This window comes from Amblyomma maculatum, chromosome 11, assembly GCF_055883805.1.
Source record: "Amblyomma maculatum isolate TAMU_Amacu chromosome 11, ASM5588380v1, whole genome shotgun sequence".
In the NCBI taxonomy this organism is placed as follows: domain Eukaryota; kingdom Metazoa; phylum Arthropoda; class Arachnida; order Ixodida; family Ixodidae; genus Amblyomma; species Amblyomma maculatum.
Genome location: NC_139354.1, coordinates 28,373,729 through 28,396,203, shown reverse-complemented (window position 1 = coordinate 28,396,203; position 22,475 = coordinate 28,373,729). Strand labels below are relative to the sequence as shown.

Here is a 22,475-nt window from a genome sequence, read left to right as displayed (position 1 = left end):
GTGCCCGCTTGTAGGCCATTCAATGTATGATGTCGAGTTGCTTGAGGTATGGGGTTACGTAGTTTATGCGGCTCACAATTAGGACCTGGAATAGTCGCAGCGTGTCGTTCTATCTGGGAATGAGAACATTCTTCAGACTTGTTCGCACGTCGTCCGCAGCTTAACGATAGATGTCGCGTATACCACTTCGTTCCTAATGTACAGGCAGAGGATGCGAATGGCGCCTGCTTTGGGAATGGGCGTATCGTGGATCTAATTTAGATCGGTTGGTTGCGGCCACTGGGGCGCATGATAAGAAGTTCTGACTGGGTAGAAGTACAGGTAAGCCCGCAATCAGTGACGTATTTCTGCAAAGTGTTGGAGGCTTCCTGGAGTACATCCTCGATCTGTCCCGTGGTACCTTTTGTTGACCAGATAGTAATGTCATCTGCCTACAGGCATAGCATATGCCTTTTATGGCGTTGAGTTGGTCCGGTAGGTGCAAAAGGGCCAGGTTAAAAAGAAGCGGGGAGAGCACCGCTCCTTGTTGTGTGCCCCTCGTGCCCATGCAGATGGGGTTAGATCTTGTACTTCCGCTCTGATGTGTACTTAATGATTTTGCAGGAACTCTTTGACGTAGTTACAGATGCAGTCTCCGCAGTGCGGGTTTTGAATTTTGTTCAAAATTTTAGAGTGTCTGACATTATCGAGTGCTCTCTTTAGGTCGATACCAATATGGCGCGTAAGCCTTGTTTACGGGATGAGTGGATGACTTTTTGTTTGAGTTGCAAAATGACATCTTGGGTTAATATGTGGCTTCGCAAGCCAAACATCTGTGGGGTAGCAGGTTGTTGTCTTCAAGGTAACGAGAGAGGCAGAGCTGTACTGCTTTCTCCATGAGGTTGCCCGTGCAAGATTTGCCGGTTCCTCCGAAAGGCTTCGTTTCCTTGGGTTAGGATCTTGTATGACCTCAGAAATGTTTGGGCGATAACGTTTGCTTTGTGGGCAGCATGTCTTGACCGTCACAACATGGCCTTCTTCAAGGGGTGAAAGTGGGCCTCTTGAATGATCTGTCTGAATATGTTTTTGTTCTGGCATCTTTGTTTGGTCTCAGAAGTCTGGCTAGGTTGACCTCAACCGTCATCCCTGTAATAGTCTTCCCGGGGACCGTCCGTCTTCTAAAGGAGTGGACCTGTAACTAAGGAGACACAGAAATAAACTGTCGCCTAATTTCTTTCTTTTCGTCAAAATCCGCTTCATTATCTTATTCCCTGTTTCCCATAAACCGTTGGAACGTGGGAATTCAGGACTCGATGACACAAGTCGGAGGTTGTACTTGCTTGCAAAAAGGAGAAAGTGCCTGCTTGTGAACTACGGGCCGTTGTCGGCTCACACTTCTAGCGGCATTCGATATCTTGCAAATATGGATCCCAACTTCGCGACGGCTGTTGCCGATGGCGTGAGACAGGTAAGATTTCCCCCGTATAGACCCAAAACCGATCTGTGACGTACGCACGGTGCGGTGGCGCTTCTATTGCCAGAGTGGCCCGACTGGGGGGGAAAAATAGGCTTAGCACCCATAGGAATACATGGAAGCGAAATATTCCAAAGCAGTTTTCTAATTTCACGGGTCATCTGTGATGTCGTTATTCGGTACAAAGCAACCATGAACGCCCTGGAATAGACCGTGGAAGTGTGAAATCTCATTATCGAGGCGAAGTATTTTTAAAACACCGCGAAACGTATCGGGGTGCGAGTTGAGAGGGCGACCCATAGAAATACATGTAAACACAACTTACCGCAACATTTTGCTCGGTTCAGCAGCGTTGAACCCTTCTCATTTTTGGGGGGAACGTCTTGTACGACGCCCCGATGTCATGTTGCATAACACACTACATTTTCTTGCAAGTAATGCAAGTATGGCGACCTGCGGGACCGCTCACAACACGATAAACTGACCGCGCACAGTTGGAGACGACCATGCACCACCCGTTGTCGCTAGCAGAAGCTCCGGAGCTGGAGGCGGCCGCGATGGGTATTGCCAGCTACGCTGTCGTCTACTGCAATGCGCGAATATCGTTCGGTCCATAATGTCGCATGGCGGTTGAGAACTGGTTTTTAAATATAATTCTGTCTACGATGTGTCACTGGAGCGACAGTATTATTATACGGCAGCATATCAGACTGTAAGCAAAACTGCGCGATTCGCTACAACCAGCTTGCCGGCGGTGTCTGGATTCATAACCCAGGTCATTCGGGAAGTTTTAAAAGTAGACTGCCTCCGTAATGACGCACCATACTTTATCACACACTTCTTCAAAGCGCTGGTCAATGTTTAACGACGGGGACCACTTCTGATGCTCTGCGAAATGAGAAAAATGTCCCGGTAAGTTGTGTTTACATGTATTTCTACGTGTCGCCCCTCCCAACTCGCACCCCAACTTGTTTCGCGGTGTTTTAAAAATACTTCGCCTCGGTAATGAGATTTCATATTTTGACGATCTGTTCTAGGATGTTCATAGTTGCTTCGTACCCAACAACGACATCACAGGTGCCCCGTGAAATGAGAAAACTGCTTAGAAATATTTCGGTTCCATGTATTCCTAAGGGCGCTAACCCTATTTTTCACCCCCCAGTCGACTGCGACGCCGCGAGCGCCCCCTTTGTTTGTAAACACGGTGTTAATCTATAGGAATAAGTGGACGCCGACCCTATACCACGGGTTGTCGGTCTGATAAGTACTGGTTCTGCAGGTTGGCTGTATGCGTGCCGTCGACTTACCGCGCATTTTCGGATCATAGCAGCAAGTTTTGCATTTAAGCCCGACCAGAACACAAATCTTTGTGCCCTCGGTTTACATTTATTTAGGCCCATGTGGCCTTCATGAATGCGCTCTAACATATCCCTTCGCATAACCGCAGGTACTTTTACTTTGCTGCCTTTTAGCAGGACACCTTTCACTAAAGTAAGTTTGCTCGCGAAAGGTTTCAGCTCTCCCTGTATGCTTGCTCTGTCATAGATATCTTCTTTTATCGTACACAGATAGGGGTCCTTACTACTTGCCTCCGCAAGCCGCTTCAGCATCATGTCGCTCACAAAAACAGCCACCATACTCACAGCATAGATTTTGATGTCATCTTCACTCTTCATGACCTTCTGGACATGTGGCTGCCGCTCACGAAAGCATGTCGGCCAGAAGAAGCTATTTTCCTGGAACATATTGTATGGTGAAGTCATACTTTAGCAACCGCAGAAAGAACCTTTGAACTCTGGGTGGCATGTCTCCTATTGCTTTTCGAGCTGTCGCAATTAGTGGTTGGTGATCTGTCTGCAGTGATATTCTTCGACCATAGAAGAAGTAGTGAAATTTTCTACAGACGAACGTCACTGCCAAGGCTTCTTTTCGATTTGCGAATAACGTTGCTCGACCGGAGTAAACGTCCGTGACACGAATGTGGGAGTGAGTTCGCACCGCACGTCTGGCACCATGTATTGTCGCTCTGTTGGCGACATAATAACAAGCCGACATCGGGAAGACGAACTTAGAGATTTTAGAGAATCTATCTGGCATTTGAGGAGGTTCCAGGTTAATTTAGTGCCCAGCCTACCATTGAGCGAGTCGCATATGGTGAGCCAGTTGCTTTTAGCTAGAGCCCAAGCAGAGTCCTGGGCTTGCTGCGTGTGACGTGCAATTTTAGTTTGAGCTTGCGGTTCTGGTGTTACTTTTTCCACCACCGTGTGAGACTTCCTCTTGCTTCCCAGAGATGGAGAAGGTGATTATAAATGGCAGGAGTGTCTTCAGAGGTTTCAGTGTACGTGTGAATTTTCCTTGGTGTTGATGAGGGTTCGGAGCTATGTTTTGTAGTTGTGAATTTTTGCGATGAGTATGTGCGTCTCTGGGGCACGGAACCGAGTCCAATCCGTGATGCGAGCTTGTTCAAGGCGTGTGCGTTGTTTGTTAGATGGAAAGCTAACGCGAAATGTGAAACGATCGCTACCCAGAGTTTCCTGCGTATTGTGCCACTCGTAGTGTTTGACATTCTTTACTAACCAAAGGTTAGGGCAGGTATCTCAGGAGGCGCTGTTTCCGATTCGCGTGGGATGCTGCGTGTCCGTTAGTAACGTCCGGGCTCCGTCAGAATTTGTCGTTTCTAATTTACGACCATTTACTGCATTCTTACTACCCCACATGCAGCTATGTACGTTGAAATCCTCGACTATGACAAGAACCCATTCGCAGCACGAATAAAACAACGACAAGACGAAAACACACAAGACAGGACGAATGCTGCATTCTTGTCGTTGTTTTATTCGTGCTGCGAATGGATTTTAATATGGATCATTACCAACTGGCCCAAACATCGGTGTTATAACAAGAGGATCTGCTTTCGCCATCTCTGCGATCTTTTGAAAAATCTCGTCAAATGTCGCCATTCGGTGCTGTGGTCGACTATAGATATTTAGCACATACCTACTTTTACTCGTGTGCGTACTTGGTAATAGCTGAATAAAGGTATATTCTATCTCATTCGAGTTCTAAATCTATTGCAAGTGCTGTGCAGTCCTTGTGAACCAAAATGCATGTAGCAGGGTTAGTTTGGTGTGTACTATAGGAGTACTTCATGGATCACTGCCTTGTCGTGGCGGAGGAGCTTGCGAAACTCGATGAAGTCGTGAGCTCTACTGTGTAGGGCCACCCAAGATAGACAGGTCACGGCAGAGAGTTCTGACAAAATGTGATTCACTGGAGAAGGTAATGGCAACCCACTCCAGTATTTCCTGCCAAGAAAACCCTATGGCCAGTCACAATACCATTAATGATATGGCGCCGGAAGATGAGCCCCCCAGGTTGGAAGGCGTCCCATATGTTACTGGGGATGAACAAAGGGCGATTCCTAGTAGCTCCAGGACGAATGAAGCGGCTGGGCTAAAGCCAAAAGGACGCTCAGTTGTGGATGCGTCGGGAAGCGACCGGAAAGTCCGATGTTGCAAGGAGATGTATCACATAGCAACATGGAATGTAAGATCTATGACGCAAGGTAAACTGGATATCGTCAAGCGAGAAATGGACAGATTGAACATTGATATCTTGGGTATCAGCGAGCTCAAGTGGATCGGAATGGGAGAATTTAACTCCGGCGACCATTATGTCTTTTATTGTGGGCACGAATCCAAGAGAAGGAATGGGGTCGCTCTCATAGTAAACAGAAGAATGGGCAAAGCAGTGCTAGGGTGCAACCCCAAAAACGACCGAATGATTTCACTTCGGATCCAAGGTCACCCTTTCAACATAACAGTTATCCAAGTCTATGCACCGACCACTACTGCTGAAGAAGCTGACGTTGAGAGATTTTATGCGGACCTACAATGCCTTTTAGACCGCACTCCATCATCAGACGTCGTTTTTCTCATAGGAGACTGGAATGCTAAGGTAGGGAGTGAAGAAATATCCGGAATTACAGGCAAGTTCGGTCTTGGTGAGCCAAATGAAGCTGGGAAGAGGCTAGTAGAGTTTTGTCAAGAAAACAACCTGACCATAGCGAATACTCATTTTCAACAGCACAAGAGGCGCCTGTACAATTGGACTTCGCCGGACGGTCTGTACAGGAATCAGATCGATTATATTATTTGCCGACAGAGATGGAGAAGCGCTATACAAGCAGTAAAAACAAGGCCTGGGGCCGATTGTGGCACCGATCATCAGCTTCTTGTTGCCAAGATTAAGCTTCGATTGAGAAAAACGCAGAAAACTAGAAGGCCTTTCAGGTATAATCTGGATCAAGTTCCATTAGAATATGCTGTGGAAGTGAGGAATCGATTTCAAGAATTAGATCTAGAAGACAAAGAGCCCGAAGAGATGTGGACTGATGTTCGTGATATAATACAAGAAGTTGCTACTAAGGTAGTTCCAAAGCAAAAGAAATGCAAGAAAGCAAAATGGTTATCTGAAGAGGCTTTGCAAATAGCTGAGGAAAGCAGGATGGCAAAAGTTATGGGGGAAAGAGAAAGATACAAGGTTCTCAATGCGGATTTTCAGAAAATAGCAAGGAGAGATAAGAATGCCTTCCTGAACATACAGTGCCAAGCAGTTGAGGACAACAGCCAATTAAGGAACACAAGAGCTCTGTATAAGACAATCAAAGATATCAAAGGAAGCTTCTGTGCTAAGATGGGCGTGATAAAGGACAAACGAGGCAAGGACCTCACTGAAGCCGCAGAGATAAAGAAGAGGTGGCAGGAATACACAGAAGAACTGTACAAGAAGGACCCGAATGTGCAAACCCAACATAAGACGGTTGTGGTCACTGATCTCGAGCCGGGCATCCTGAAGAGTGAAGTTGAATGGGCCTTAGCCAGCCTTGCTAAGAACAAAGCTAGCGGAATTGATACAATTCCAGCTGAGTTGCTTCAAAACCTCAATCATGACGCTGTTAACATTCTGCATACATTATGTCAGAAGATTTGGACAACCCTGCAGTGGCCACAGGATTGGAGGAGGTCAGTTTACATCCCCATTCCAAAGAAAGGCAGTGCCAAAGATTGTTCCAACTACCGCACGATCGCGCTTATTTCGCATGCTAGCAAGGTGATGTTGAAAATCCTCCAAGGTAGGCTGCAGCAGTATGTGGATCGGGAGCTTCCGGACGTGCAAGCTGGGTTTCGCAAGGGCAGAGGAACTAGAGACCAAGTTGCCAACCTTCGCTGGATCATGGAAAAAGCAAGAGAGTTCCAGAAACCCATCTACTTCTGCTTTATTGACTATGCGAAAGCGTTTGACTGCGTAGATCACAGCAGATTGTGGCAAGCTCTCCAAGAGATGGGAGTTCCGATTCACCTCATCTGTCTCCTCAGGAACCTGTATGAAGGGCAAGAGGCCACAGTCAGAACTGGGCATGGTCTTACTGATTGGTTTCCGATTGAGAAAGGAGTGAGGCAAGGCTGCATACTGTCGCCCTGCCTATTTAACCTATATGCAGAGTGCATCATGAAGGCTGGTCTGGACGAGTCTTCAGCTGGAGTGAAGATTGCTGAAAAACGTATCAACGACCTTAGATATGCGGATGATACCACTTTAATGGCAGAAAGTGAAGCGGAACTCAAGGGACTTCTGATGCGCGTACAAGAAGAGAGTGAGAAGTTTGGGCTTAAACTGAACATTAAAAAGACAAAGATCATGGCGTCTTGCCCTATCAAGTCCTGGAGCATCAAGGGACAAGAAGTGGAAGCTGTGACAGATTTTCTCTTCTTGGGCTCCAAGATTACCTCGAAAGGAGACTGCAGCCATGAAATTAGGAGACGCCTGCTTCTGGGAAAGAGAGCAATGGTTAGCCTTGACCGCCTAGTAAAGAGCAGAGACATTAGTCTGCCAACCAAGATCCGTATAACTCGTGCTATGGTCTTTCCAGTTGTGATGTATGGATGCGAGAGTTGGACTGTGAAAAAGGCTGACCGCCGAAGAATTAACGCGTTTGAATTGTGGTGCTGGCGAAGACTCTTGAGAGTTCCTTGGACTGCCAGAAGATCAAATCAGTCAATATTGTCGACCATAAACCCTGACTGCTCATTGGAGGGTCAAATTCTAAAGTTAAAGCTCAGCTACTTTGGTCATCTGATGAGAAGAGAGGAGTCGCTGGAGAAATATTTGATGTTGGGAAAGGTTGAGGGTCGCCGGAGAAGGGGTAGGCAGCGAACGCGATGGTTAGATGGCATCCTCGAGGCACTGCAGATGAAATTATGTGATGTTAGGAAGATAGTGAGAGACCGGAAAGCGTGGCGTGACATGGTCAATAGGGTCACGAAGAGTCGGACACGTCTGAACGACTGAACTGAACTGAACTGATAGGAAGTATGTTTTAGGTCACTCTTAACGTCCTTATGAGCTACAATTTCGGGTTTGGTGTTCAAGGTATCTTCTTTTTATAGACCCTGCAGTTCCACTCTAGGATATGAGCTCTATATTGTGGAGCCATCGGGGGTCGAACCAAGCGGTGGTACCCTATATAAGGTTTTCGCTAAGCCGACCAGGGGTTGTCATGGTTTATTGTTTAGGGCAGTGTTGTGCGACCCCAAACCTTGAGTTCTGGAAATTTACTGTCAAGTCTTATTTCAGTGGCTTTAGGCCTTAAAATAAGAGGCAGCTTTCCGTTCAACTTTTCTTCTATGGCGCCAAGTCTGGAGACAACCGGCTCTAGAAGTTCTGTTATCTGCTCCATAAGTGGACCGAGGTATTGTTTAAGGTTTCGTGAACGATCAATTCTACCCTTTTTTTGAAGGTCCTGGTTTGAAATGGTCTTTATTGAGCTGGTCGCGCAGCCGATGTCTCTATGAACAAGCCAAGTACAGGGGGTCGATAGCCCGCAAGAGCAGTTACCAAGTGTTTTTCCGTTTGCACGGTGACAACGTTCTAAATTAAGGGATTAGTGGCGTATGTTTCTTGCGTTACCAGATTGAAAGAAATTTGTCTCAAATAATTATGAATATTTTTCCTGAATTTAGGTTAATGCACTTAGGCGGGTTTAGGCCCTTAGTGAGGCGAAAAAAAGGGAGCTGATAAATGCATTTACATCTAAAGCGATGCTGATGAGATAACCTTGGGTTTGTATGGCTGCGTACAACCTGCAAAATTTGCATAATACTCTAGATCAAATATGGCAGAGTGAAAGTGATAGAAAAGCCATAACTACGGCTCCCTAAAATTCTTATGCATACAATTTGGAACTTATGTGTACTTACGCTTAAGCTCATCGACAATTCGCTGTTTCCTACCAATTGCGGATCTATACAGCCTCGCCAAAGTTTTCAATACCCAATTGACTGAACTCTTAGAAGCGCTTTACTCCCGAAAGTAAATGCTCGTTCAATCACACTCTCGCGATTGAAATTGAGAGCCGTATTTCAAGCGGTAAAATAGAAACCCATGAAGCGTTATTTTTTGTGCTCATGAAACAGTTTGCCGAGTAACAGGGACACGAGAACGGGGTTTCGCCCCTCCAAGACGCAAGTTTCTGGCGCATCGCAGTGAAACGCTTGCTGCTGCCATGCCCTACGCTGACGAGCGAAGCTCACTCTCCTTTCGCTGTCGTCAACAGCAGAGTAGCAGAATAACATGCATAACATTTAGCTATTGTGACACGCATCCACGTGAGAGTCATGGTGATGCTGTCAGCACTCGATACATTGTTGAAGTAATTGGAAACGCAGCATCGCGGCGTAGTCTCGCTTCAACTTGTCCTACCAACACAATGGGTCCTTCATTTTTGTAATCACCTTTCCCCTAACCTAATCAAGCGCACAAAATACATTAAAACTCTACCCGAAAACACAACTATCAAGAAAAATAACTTCAATCCATGCGAAAACAATAACCCTAAGTTTAATGCAGCAGAGAGTAGTAGTGCCAGTAACCGAGATATAGACCTCATGAAGACACCTGCATAATAGACCGGTTGCTCAAAGCGATTGTCAACGATGAAGACATGACAGGTCATGACCAGTGTCAACAGTTAGCTCTGGCACCCTTAAATGTCGCAATTGACGTCAAGAGCGTGAAGAAATACAGAAATGCCGAAAGAGCTGTGTAAGAAAAAATTCTGCAAGTGCAAAACTGATACAAATGATCTGCGCGAAGTGTGTCATTCAAGCGCGCAGTGCAGCGTTTTTCAGACTATCTCTGGCAACCACTTTACAGAAGTGGGTGCCATGCTTTATACATGACACGAAGCAAACTCTTGGCGATTGAAGTCTTTCGTAATGATGATGCTCAATGCTAGGTCGGTTAGATCGAGCTTGGGAACCCTGGAACTTACAGGAGGGACTTTGGATTCGTGGGAGTGAACTTGAGACTCGTAAAGTATTTCAAGAGCGTTAGCTTCGTTCCCGGAACGCTTCGGTAGATGTAAAATGTCCTGCACTTGAGTTTAGATTCGAGGTGGTTGTAATCTACTGAAACTACTGACTGATTTAGCCTTGCAAATTCTGTCAGCAATTTCATCACTGTGGTAACGTTTCAATGACAGATATCATCCATAAATGGGGGGCATACTTTAAACCTTGCTGCTCTACATCGCGATGAACAAGATCAGTTATAATAGTTAATATGCGCATCTGCTATCACTACCTGGAGTCCAGATTTGTGTCGAGGGGAATCTTACAAGAAGTCATTTAGTACTTTTGTGGATGGATGGTTTCCTCATGACTCAACAATTTATCGGAGCGAACTGTCAGCAGCTTCTGTTTTCTTGAGGGAAGCGAGCAACACATACCTTTCCGCTTTGTTGTACACTATACAGCACATGATAACGTTTTGTATCACCGTACACACCACACATGTGCAACATATCGAAGACGATGCCAGGCCCGTCTATATGTCCACGCAGCTGTGCAAGAAGAGCTGGCGTGATTATCCTCAAACATTTAACTTGCGCCCATCTTCGGCCTTTGTACACCAGGAAGACAAAAATTTACGAGACCATTTGGCGACTAAAGTGGTGAAAGGCGGAAGCCTGAGGTTCGAAGCAATGCGTATGAAACCGCTGTGGACGTCTCGAAAAGTGTAATCTATTGGTTAGTGATAGTTAACCATGACTTGTACTTTCCGAGTACTAGTTAATGTCTGGTTAGTGTTATTTAAACACTCCTTAACAAGTATGTCATGGTTAGTGATAGTTACGATGACCTCGAAATGCGTGGGTTCCTAATGGCATCTACTTATCTATTTTATTAGTAGTTTTAAATTATCATGAAATTATCTATAGAATGCTTTAAATTATGTTCTGATATCATCCAATTGCTATTGATTAAGTATCAATTCAATGGTGATTGGCATATGCCCATATAAGGCATGCACCTGCAACTCGGACACATTTGCTAACGACAGTATGAGGCATTAAAAGCTTTCGCCTTGAAATCAAGATCGCGCATGACCCGCATGCATGCGGCATCGGCCCGTAATTGGGGTTACTATCCCATGGCCACGTCGTGGCGTCCATCCCATTGTCACATCACTATAGTCGTCGTCATGGTGACCATGCGGCAAACATATGGCCACAATGACAATGAAGACGACCACGCAAAGGTCCCACTGTTCCTTGTTTTTTCTTACATTGTCTTGACATTGTTAATGTATTTTAGGGGTCGTATTTTCTAACGGCCCATTTAGTCTCCGGTCCGAATGACGTAGATAGGGCGAAAGACATCCATCGGGCCGCTATAGAAAGAGGCCCGTGCAATTAATTCATCGGCGGATCGGCGTCAACGAATGGCAGGACAATAATCAAGGGCTGTCAGTTGGCGCAGGCTTGTTAGAGGAACCAGTCGAAATAAGACGAAGGACCCCAAAGGAGCCAAACATCACGATGGCGGAGGGCACTGGAAACAGTTGACAGTACTTGACCATGAGTTAAGCGAATAGCTTCATAAAAGGCAATTTACATACTTAGAAAGCATTCCAGTGCCCGAGAGCATTAACGACGTGTTAGAAAACAGCCCACCTATCTCGTGGTATCTGGCTTTCTTGTGTTCTTTCGCCGTTTCTCAACAAGTGCTTTAATCAAGAATAATTTGGTACGCCGCGCATTTCACATGCTTGACAAACTTTATATGTTAATCGCGTGTCGGCAGAGGAACTGGGAGATGGATATACGACGACGGCGCAGCGTGTCTCAGCCAAACTTCTACAGAAAGTGTCTACAGCGAAGCTTCTACAAAAAGAGGTGCTCTACACTTGCGCGCGAGCGACGCGAACTCGTTGACCGTTTGTGCTTTGCAAATAATGTGCAAAGCTCCCCCTGTCCTTTCTTCCTATCGCTCCCCTCTATACTTCCCCTCACTATCCTCTCCCTATCCCCTTTTCTTTTCGGCCGGTCGCCGCTCAATTGCTTCAGTTCTTTAGATAGCAGTTGCCGCGGCCGGCAATACTCTTTTCCTTCTTTTTGATTATTTAAAAAATAATAAACCACTACCACCACCAAGATGAATTTAAAATTTAACGTGCTTCCAGCATGAACTCGTTCAGGTAATTTTAACCTTTGCGGGTATCAGAAAAAAAAATAAAGAAAAACCAAACAAGAAGCAAATCAATAGGACGTGACTATAGTGGGGCGTTACTGGAATCAGCGACACGGAGGCTTGAGTGACATTAAGGCATTGTATGGAAACTCGTACGTTATAGCACCAGGTTTTCTTGTCATTGGGAAGCATTCTAAACACATTGAGATGAAACCAGCATTTGTGACAATGACTGACAGCCATAAAATTAATCTTTATCATTTAAATGGCCACATGCATTCTGGAACAGGATCGAAGGTTTGGTCCGCTAAGCGGATGCTCAGCTTTTCGCACAGAAAATAGCTCGTCTTTCTTGACTATGTCGAAATATTCACGCAAACATATTCTTATTACAGGCATTGGATATGTCTCTGGTGTCTGCACGAGTTCCTACGTAGCGCTTGGAGAAGATACACCAGGACTGTTCACTGGAGTGCACACTTTTACTCACGAAGTCGCCCACCTGTAAGCAAAACTTGCTCGATCGAAGTTGACCAGAGTTACTAACAAGGCTCTACCTATTTTATGAATGATTAGATCCCAGGATGCCTCGGGCAGCAAGATTTTCATCTACGCTCATACTACCTAATAGCTCACCAAGTATCTTTAATATGCAGGTTGTGCTACCTATTGTAATCCAGATTATAAAAAGTTGAAGAGTCTTAGACGGGCTAAACCGACTTAATTCTAGTGGGAATCGGGTGCCCTAGTATAGTATACTTTTTGCTCTCTTGGACCTATTGTTCTGGGGCGCTAATAAGCTAGGGTTTTATTCATTCGCCTCACAAACCAGCTACCACGAACAAATTGCAACTAACGTAGATTGTTTTCATATCTAGCTTGAAAGGACAGGTTATGCAATACAACTCCTTTCATATGACAGCGCAGCGTCGCAAAATAGGTCTCGAAGAAGTCAATCCGCTTTTCGCTCGACCGCTCTCCACAGACGGGATGTTGCGTTTGTACTGGGCTAGAAATGTGTGTCAGTGCTTGGTCACATGCTATCTTGATTTTTAAGGCCACTAAATAGTTTAGTTTGTGTTTATTTACGAGGTTTATTATCGCGAAGCAAACGTCCTAAAAACTGCCGCACCTGCCTGGATACTACCCGGATTCACCACTCAGAAATTGATACCGAGGCTCTGCCCTCAGCCCTTGTTCAGTACTTTTTCATAACGTGTAACCATCTTCTTTCTTTCTTTCTTTCCACCCTGTATTCTTGATCATGTAAAGCAGGATCAGCATACTGGCCGTTATGTACAAGATATGTCTTAAGGTAAATACCAATAGATTCTAGAAAACCACGGACTACAATCAGCAAAACAGCAGATAGGTTTTCGTAAAGGCTACTATATAATAGATCATACTGGCACTATCAGTCAGGGGATAGTATATAGCAGTTAGTGTAATCAACCTACATATGCAGCCTTCATAATTACCCGAAAGTATTTGATTCACTCGAAACATCAGTTATGCTGTCATTGCAGAACTGAGTTTAATAGCTGCAATTAAATAAAGGCGCTACAATATATCCGTGGCAGATGCACAGGGTCCATATTCCTCCATAATGAAGTAATAAAATACCCCTGACAATGGTTATTAAGCAGGATAACAAAATGCCTCCATGCAGTGCTGTTTACTGTTTGCTTACACATGCAGAAATGTTCGAGAAACGTGCACCAGAAACTGCCAGAAATAACAGTTATTGGAGGATACTTTCGCAGTCTGAGACTCAGTGATGACAAATACTTGCCGAGTAACTCAAGAGACAAAATGCAAGGCATCATAACTGAGTTGGCTGACAGAGCAAAAAAGTGGATGCAAAATGTAATGTGTAGAAAAATGAAATAACGTTCAACAGCGTGGAAAGTCAATAGGAATAGATGTTTGCAATACGAAGTTAAGCACTGGATGCTTGATATGAATGCATCTGGTTATGTCAGGCAGTGGGCGCACCACAGTAAAACGAGAGTGAAATAACTATATAAATATGAACTGAGTTGGTTGCCTGTGAGAGGTACTTTCAGATCTTAAGCAGCAGCTTACCGGCATAGGGAGCCCAAGATCACTTTGGCCGCCTGAAGCGCCGTATTTCTCGCATGGTGGGGAAATGTGAAACGCCGGCACGCCGCCGGAGCAGATAGACTGCTAGCTTCCCCTGCACGCGCGGCGATCAAGTTGCACCAGGCGGGTTTTTGGCGATACAGCTTCCGAGCATTCAAAACTGAGGAACTAAGTAGCGTTGTATCGTGGCCAGCTACAATTAACACGCGAAGCCCTAAAGGAAGGGACCCGCGTGCAGATTCCTTAGCTTTTCTTCAAGACCTAATTTCGAACCGAATGATCTCGTTCTGCAAAAGCCCAAAAGTGCTGCCAGCTGAGAAAGATGGCTTTAGGAGTTATACCGAGAGTATTATGGTTTAATACTGCGCCTATAAGATATGAAGGATTTTCCTGTCTCGCTCCCCGCGTGGAAATTGTTTTTCAACTTTTCTGTGCTCTCTTCTTGCTTTGTGAGCACTGTGAAACCAACCATATCAGCACATATTCAGCGTGCAATGTCCGCAATCGATTCGACCGAGACAATTAAAATCGAGAAAACTAAAACAAAAAAAAAAAAAAAATGGGGAGCGAGACCTTTTTGTTGGAAAACATGCCTTGCTGAGAAGCTTTTGCAGATTTCCGCAAATTGGTCAATAACGAAAATATTCTGCAAGAGCAGTAAAAGAGCGCACTTATGGATAGATCGGCACTACTCACAAAGAGCACCAATTCGCGTCGCAGGTTTTATGAGTGTAAATAAAATACTATCGTAATTAAGAACCGAAATAAATGAGCTGAACAGTGCGCCACCTTTTCCTGAGCTTGGATTTCATCTGTGTCTGGAGCAGGGATGCCGGTTATGTCCCCTGCAGCGCGCGGAGGAAGCATGTCCTATGCATTACTACGTGTTTGAGTCATTCGTGCCCTGAAAAAAATACCTCTTTCGGGCTGTGTACTTATTCTTGCACTGAAAAATTTACTTTGGTAACGTCGTAGTACACAGATCCCATTTGCTACAGATCAAATCGATAGTCGAAGAGTGTGCCAATTCATTTCACAGTGCTGATAATACGTTTCATGTTTTAAGCATAATATATACGACAATAATGAGAGAGGGTATACTTTTTTTATAAACTTGCTTCTGAAAGGAACAAACTTGCAGCTACAAAAATTGCGAAGACCTTCCAAGGAACGTGATGCTAAGGTTTTTACAGAGAACATTTTGTTCTGCCACATAGCTGGAATTATAACAGGGACATTGAGAAATGATTATTGACGCGATGAATGAGCGACACGAAATAGTGTTTATTGCTTGATGAATATATTCGTGATTACGACTGACACCAGCAGTTTAGGTATACCGTCACATAGTCCTGTTTCTAGTCCTAAGCAAAGACCTTCTTGAATCTTGATGTAGCATCGATTTCAATATTTACAAAGGCACCAAGTCACGCATGTTCCTTTCTTATATAATAAAGATGGCTGAAAGCGCGCAACGTTTCCTGAACAATATTACTCGAAAACCGCGGAAACATTAGGAATTAGTCCTGAACTCTATTCTAAATAATAAAAAGAAGAAATAGGAAACTATTTATTGTGAATTTATCAAAATTTCGTAAATGAAACTGTTTATTTTTTTTTTTGTTTCTGTGCGGGTTTTAATTTCGCAGCCTGGGAGCCAAACACGACGGTGACGGAGCAGATCTGGGCACCCCCGGCCATCCTGGTGCAACCGGGTGCCCGTGGACCCTGGGACACATTATGAGCTACAAGAATAATGGGCCCGAACACCACCAGTTCTCACGATGCAGCTTGCAGCAGATGCAGCACGTTCTGAGGTAAGAGATTTCAACAACGCAATATCATGTTTAGTTTTTCATTCTTAGGCATTGTCATTTCGAACTGTCATTTTGGTATGAGAACTTCGCTGACGTTTGCAGGGCAACACTGATTACGCTACAGGCACACTAGACACTCAAAGAAAATTTTGCAAACAAACGCTTTGAAGATCCTTCAATTTGCCTATCTCTATTCAGTTCTTGCCTCCGCTTCAGCGAAGTGTACAGCTAAGCATTTGCATTGCATTCAAATATTGTAATCATTCTATATCATCGAAGACCATGCGCTCTTGTTGACGATCTCGGACCTGCCGCATACCGGCTGCGCCAAGAACGGCTATATCTGCAATAGGTCTGTAGGAGGCTCTTATTGGGTTATTATGAAGCGGTTTTTTATTTCAACCACGTCACAAACGATGCGCTCTATGGTGCATATGAGCAAGACCAGGATCGAGGCTCGCACTTCCATGCGCCAACCCATCGCAACCAGAAAGCGTGTTCCTCGCGCTGCGCGGACACAATGCAGAGGACACTGATATATTAAAAAAAAATCTAGAGGATATCGCTGATTGCAATTGTGAAATACTTTCAGGTAACTATCGTGCGCTATCTTCGTTGTCCTTCCGCGCTGTGAGCTGAAGCTTTTGATATCTCAACTCATCACTCATGAAAGATCACTGACAAAAGTCGAGGGAAAGCCTCTGTTCGCAAGCCGAGCCAGTGTTTCGACAAGGGGCCTGTCCGCCGAGACGAAGACAGGTTCATTTGTCGCGCCGGGGTGGCGCAGTGGTTACGGCGCACGAACACTGTTCCCATGGACGCGGGATCGAATCCCGGCCTCGGCGGCCGCTTTTCGGTGGAGGCGAAAAGCAAGGCGCCCGTGTGCTGTGCGATGTCATTGCACGTTAAAGAACCCCAGGTGGTCGAAATTTCCGAAGTCCTCCTCTACGGCGTCTCTCATAGCCTGAGTTGCTTTGGGACGTTAAACCCCAAAAACCAAACCAAACCATCTTCCCAGACGAAGACAAGTCCACTTGTCGAAACGTTGACTCGGCTTGAGATCTCAGGCTTCCCTTCACCCTTTTTCGGTGCTCTTTCGTACCGATAACCATCTTATTCCCCTCCTTATAGGCCTGAGCCCTTCAGTTACACCCTCAAGGAGTGTCGCGAGTAGACACAAACCAATTGCCCTAGGTAATGAAGAAAATATGACGAGTGATTTAGCGTAATTGGTCCAAATGCGAATTATGTGCGCAAGAACGTCAGTGGTTACTTTGGTATCTATTTGGGATCGCATATATTGTTCCCGTAAGGTCGTATCTTCCATTCTATTTTAATCACCACCCAAGCAAATGCAAAGCCTCACTTTACCTAACAGCGTCTGCATCGAGTAGGATTATCGTGTCTGAATTGAGACCCAAGGACATCGCTTGGTGCGATACTCATTTTAAAACCGCTGCATAAGTCAGCAGCTCCTAATATGTGGCTCGTGATGTCACTCAAAGCACCGTCCAATCAGTTCTCAGCCGTGTCACCTAGCAAACACCACCTACCTCAGCCTTGCTCAGGAGGAGGTGCGGGAAGACAAGCATAGGCGAAACATGGAGGCCCCTGGTATTAAGGCTAGATCACCCCCCCCCCCCCCCCCTTAAAAAAAAGGTTTGGGGAACCTCAACTTTTCTCCTTTAAACGTATGGCTCTAGGGAAGTAATGGCTTCCTCCAGCCGCTTCTTTTGGGGATCAATTTCGTTCGCGCATACCGAACCTTCTTCGACGTGCGCTTTGTTTTCGGGTTTTTTAATCACCATATACTTATCGCCTCAACCAATTTCACACACATTTTGACTGGATACAGCAGTAAGCTATCACAGTATGGGAAAGAACAGAAGACATAGATAGAAAGGTCCCTGTTATGAAGCCGTTAACCCATGCTTGAGGTACCTAAGGATAGCGCGTATCTAATTGGGGTCCAAGGGCCCGGTTCGATTCCGACTGCGCACGAAATGTTCTTCTCCGCGGGGTTCACTTTCGCCACATACGCTGTAATAAATGTTTCTTGAAAAAAAGTTTCCTGACAGCTGTCCTGCAAAATGTTTTCTGTCTTTCTTTTAGTAATCATTCTATGGTTTCACAGGTTTGTTTCTGCTAATAATTAACAAGAAAGGCTTGAGATATTGCGAAAATTAATTGTAATGCTATACGTTGTCAGTTTTTTGCATTTGTGTCACTTCGCTCATTTTTCTTATTGCAGCTAAGAGAAAAAGTCGTAATGAATATCTCTCTGTTTTGCATTGTTCAGTTATGAGACTTAATTTCTGTCCCTAGAAAACAGAAGATGATTCATTTAATAGAATGTTTAAAGTGAAAGCTTTAAAACTGCTCCACTACGCGTATATTCGTTTGTCGGCGTTGGCAACATTCGATGGCACCATAATCTCGGCATTGCGACAGCCGTTCCCTAGGTACCGCAACGACGGGCACAGCAGATACTAATGTAGCAGGAGACCACCTCTTATAACTATTTCGGTCAAATATATGCTCGTAGGCATCACTAACGAACCCGAATGTGGCTTCAGATTTATTTTTGTATTAACGTTGTGACATATCCTTTCTTCACACAGAGTTTCGGTGGTGTCATAACATTCTGCTTCTTATATAGTAAGCTTCTGCGATAAATAATAAACAGTTTGCGATGGAAAACTGACACCTATATGGCATATACGCGTCCATCTCCACATCTATGCCCTCCAAGCAAGGTTTCGTCTTGAAAACGGAGAATTACTGTTCTTTTATGTTTCTTTCTCTGAAGGCATATAATTAGTCTCTTTACGGGAAAGAAATATAAAATAAAGCTTAATTTTACATCATTTCTTACAGTATGCATGCGTTATCGACGTTTTATTGTGATCGCATACTGTGCAATCTTTAATTCAATTTGAAATTCTGCTACTCCACATGAGGCGTCGAACAGTTTCGAAAAATCCGATTGTACCCCGAACGAGAAGTCTTCACAATTTCATGGTTAAAATTACTATGGTGTACACCGGGTAGCCTCGATGAACAAGCAGCGGCAAATGAGCCACATCCTAATAGAACTCTAAGGTATCCTGCCGCACTGCGACGAACGTTCTGTCTGGTTTTCCGTGAGCGTTCCTGTAATGTCGTGGAGCGCCTTTATTTAGGTCGCTCAAGAACGTTGCATGATTTCAGAGGAAAGTCAGTGCTTGCCGTTTATTTTTCCTTTTAGCATCCTACGCTTCCTCTATCCTTTCACGTTACACAACTTGTCTATGTGCGACCGCTGTTTATAATGAATACTCTACTTTACTTATGTGCTCAGTTTAATACCCCTGTCACACGGGCGCTTGTAAGGCCTTGGCAAATAAGGTTCTTTGCTCCAAAGCAGCTTGACGTGTCGCTAGATGGCAAAGGCTCGAGACCTTTGCGAAAAAAAGGCCCGTGGCGAGAAAGGCGGTCATAAGCGGCTTCAAGTTGCGTAACGCGGCAGCCGAAGCATAAGCGCAAGTGAGCGAGCTCGACAAACAGAAACGTTCACGGAAATAAAATTTTGAGCATTATATTTAAGCCTCATTCATTTAGGGGTTAATTTTACATTGGAATGACTAAAAATATTTAACGTTGACAGACGACTTCAATTGTTCTCAGCAGCCGCGTCGAATTCACGTTTTGTTTGCTCCTTGTGCAGTGTTCTTTCGTTGTGACCTGTTTGTTCTGCACGAATTTTTCGTTTGCAGTTGTTTACTCGTTAATATACTGCATACTTCTATTACCACGCTTATTTGAACTGTCTTATATATTTAACGTAATTTGCCGATCGTCAGATTGCGCTCACGGGGATCCCATATATCATAATCTGCACCTATTTCCTCACACTAGCCGTGTAGATGTGCCGCTACTCCTTTTCGGTTTTGCTCCTTTATACTGATAAACCTCCTCTGCAGTAAAGATCTTGGAGAAGCGCCGTGTGACCCGGGTATTAGAGAGATTTAGCTTACCATGATCTTCGATCCGCTACCGTGATCCGCCACCGTGCTTTCCACTGCGCATGCCCAGATAACCTTCACACCGATAGATGGCGCGACATACTTGATGTAGGCACATAGACCTGCCGCGTCGGGACCAATCAGCTTGTGCGTCGCGCCCAAGGATCACGGATCACAGTAAACTAAATCTATCTATTAGACAGATTTAGCATACCGTGATCCGCGATCCGCCACCGCGATCCTCTACCGCTCGTGGGCGGGGCGCACAAGCTGATTGGTTCCGATGCGGCAGGTCAATGTGCCGACATAAAGTATGTGGCGCCATCTGTCGGCATCAAAGTGATCTGGGCATGTGCAATGGAACGCGCGGTGGCGGATCACGGTAGCGGATCACGGATCACGGTTTGTTAAATCTCTCTATTATTTACTAATATATGTGCGTGCCTTAGCGCAGAAAATATACAAAACCTTTTTAGTGGCCCTACTTCTTATAGTGCTGTGCAGGTTTTGCGTGGATGGAATAACTGCCGCTATGTCCATTTGTAGACTGTCTATAAGGAGGGATGGCTACTCTCTGGGAAGCAGACGATCGCGCCAAAGCACTCAATTCCAGAACTGACTACTTAAGCACTTTCCTTCGCTTGCCAGATTTGTGGTTGGCATTTCATCGGCCAGTATGCAGCAAGCGCCTTGGCTTCATGGTTGTTCCTTTTTCAGACTCAAAGGACAAGCGTGCTGGACTTCTACATCAGCAGGATATTTAGTGAGAAATAAGTACCCTGGAATGATGGTAAAATTACGTGAATTCTGCGACCACCTGGTTACTGACAAACAAAACTACACGTTCGATTCCGTCCGTGTAAGCAAAGCCTAAATCGTTCATAGTGAATGTTCTCTTTGTCTAGCATTTAGTATTTTCAGAAAATAAGGCTCACTATTTTCTCTTTATTCAGGTTGATCCAGAGAACTGTAAAGTTTGGTGCTTCTACAACAGAACTTATATGTACGATGTCTTTGGGGATGGTAGTTCGTTTACGGTGACCTACACCTACAAGGGAGACGCGCTAGACTATACGCCTTGCAAGGAAGACATGGTGAGTTGAAACAAACAAGGAGCTTATGTTATGGACGGAGACATTTGGAAAGCAAGCCTTATTGCTAAAGTATTGTAATGAGAATTAGGAATTCCGAAGTTGATAAAGTACGTTATTAGTCAGATGAGATTAATGTGAGAACTCCAGTTTTTTTATATATTCACTGAGGCTAATATATCTTGTCAACGTGCATCGCCCTGCTGAAAAGTGAACGTAGAGAAAGGAAGGCATGTGGCCACTAATCCGGCTGTTCATTATTGTCTCACATGAAAAAGTTAGAAATATACTATTGAAACGACGAGCCGACGCATGCGCGTTATACGTTGCCTATATTTATTTCAGGTCTGCATTCAAAGAAGGTGCGTAAACAATCCAGCACTGGCAACAGAAACAACAAAGCTGTCACAGCCTACAACACCCATTTCAACTGCAACTGAAGAGTCGACGACCACCACCGAAACTGTGACCACCGAATGCATTTGCGACAATCAAACTACCCCTTCAAGCACAACGAAGTCCACTCGACGAAACACCACGAGAATGTTCTGGTGGCGGCATGCAAACAGAAGGTGGTGAGCACACACAAGATGTCACGGTGACCACATTTCAGAACACGAAAGAAGTTATGTATACACTCGAATTAAAGGTGATATAATTACCTACTCTCCTGTATAGTTACTGGCGTAGATTAGACCGAAGTCATGATATATACTGCTTTCAAAAGACGAACAAAGATAAACAAAACTCCTGAATGCTTTCGCAACTGAACCACTTGCAGAATCATATATTCACAAGCGGTGTGTGATTCGTCAATGTTTATGTACCCCTTTCAAATTTCCTTCATGTATTATAACGAGTACCCTCATTTTCCCCTTCATTTATCTGCTTGTAGCCTACGGGGGTCTCGGTTCTGGCAGTCTTGAAGCCATAGGTAGCGTAAGAGGGTTCTAGCACAGCTTTCGCCCTCGCTCTTGATCACGTTCTACGTGACGCTGGCGGTAACACAGGACGTTCCACGTCCACCGCTATGGTTGAGGGCGGCGCTGGTGAACACTCTCAAGGTTCGTATACAAACAACATTAATACCCAAGAAAGTAGCAGGTGGGACAGCGGCCGATGTAGCTACGTTAGAAGAGCACCGGACGCGATATTCGGAGGTCGTGGGTTCGGTCCCCACCATCGGCACGTTGTTTTTCTTTCTACTTTGTGTTTATCTTTCCCCTAGACAGATTACATTACTAATTTATGTGATTACTGAAGTAAAATTTAAAAAAGACATAAATACAATCGCCAATGCTTTCCTTGGCCTCGCCGACTGTTGGCTTCTTTCCTTTCAAACAGGGTTATTTCTGGCACGGTAGAGGATACTGCGGAATAATTAAGACCACGTGGAGGTGTTTACTGTGTGTCAAAGCCTAATGACATTGGTTACCTTGAGTCGTTCTTTAATTTTCGAGTATTAAAGTACTCCG

The 22,475-nt window shown here is 44.8% G+C and overlaps 1 protein-coding gene across 1 annotated transcript in view; it reads left to right on the top strand.

The window, feature by feature from the left end:
• The window catches only part of LOC146173259 (venom metalloproteinase antarease-like TtrivMP_A), a 41,124-nt gene extending 20,093 nt beyond the window's left edge, over window positions 1-21,031 (top strand). The window contains exons 9-12 of the mRNA XM_084585163.1: window positions 12,381-12,489; window positions 15,738-15,905; window positions 20,627-20,768; window positions 20,863-21,031. Of these exons, the coding sequence (XP_084441289.1) occupies window positions 12,381-12,489; window positions 15,738-15,905; window positions 20,627-20,768; window positions 20,863-21,012 (569 nt within the window). The 3' untranslated portion in view covers window positions 21,013-21,031. The remainder of the gene's footprint in view (window positions 1-12,380; window positions 12,490-15,737; window positions 15,906-20,626; window positions 20,769-20,862) is intronic.
• The last annotated feature ends 1,444 nt before the right edge of the window (window positions 21,032-22,475 follow it).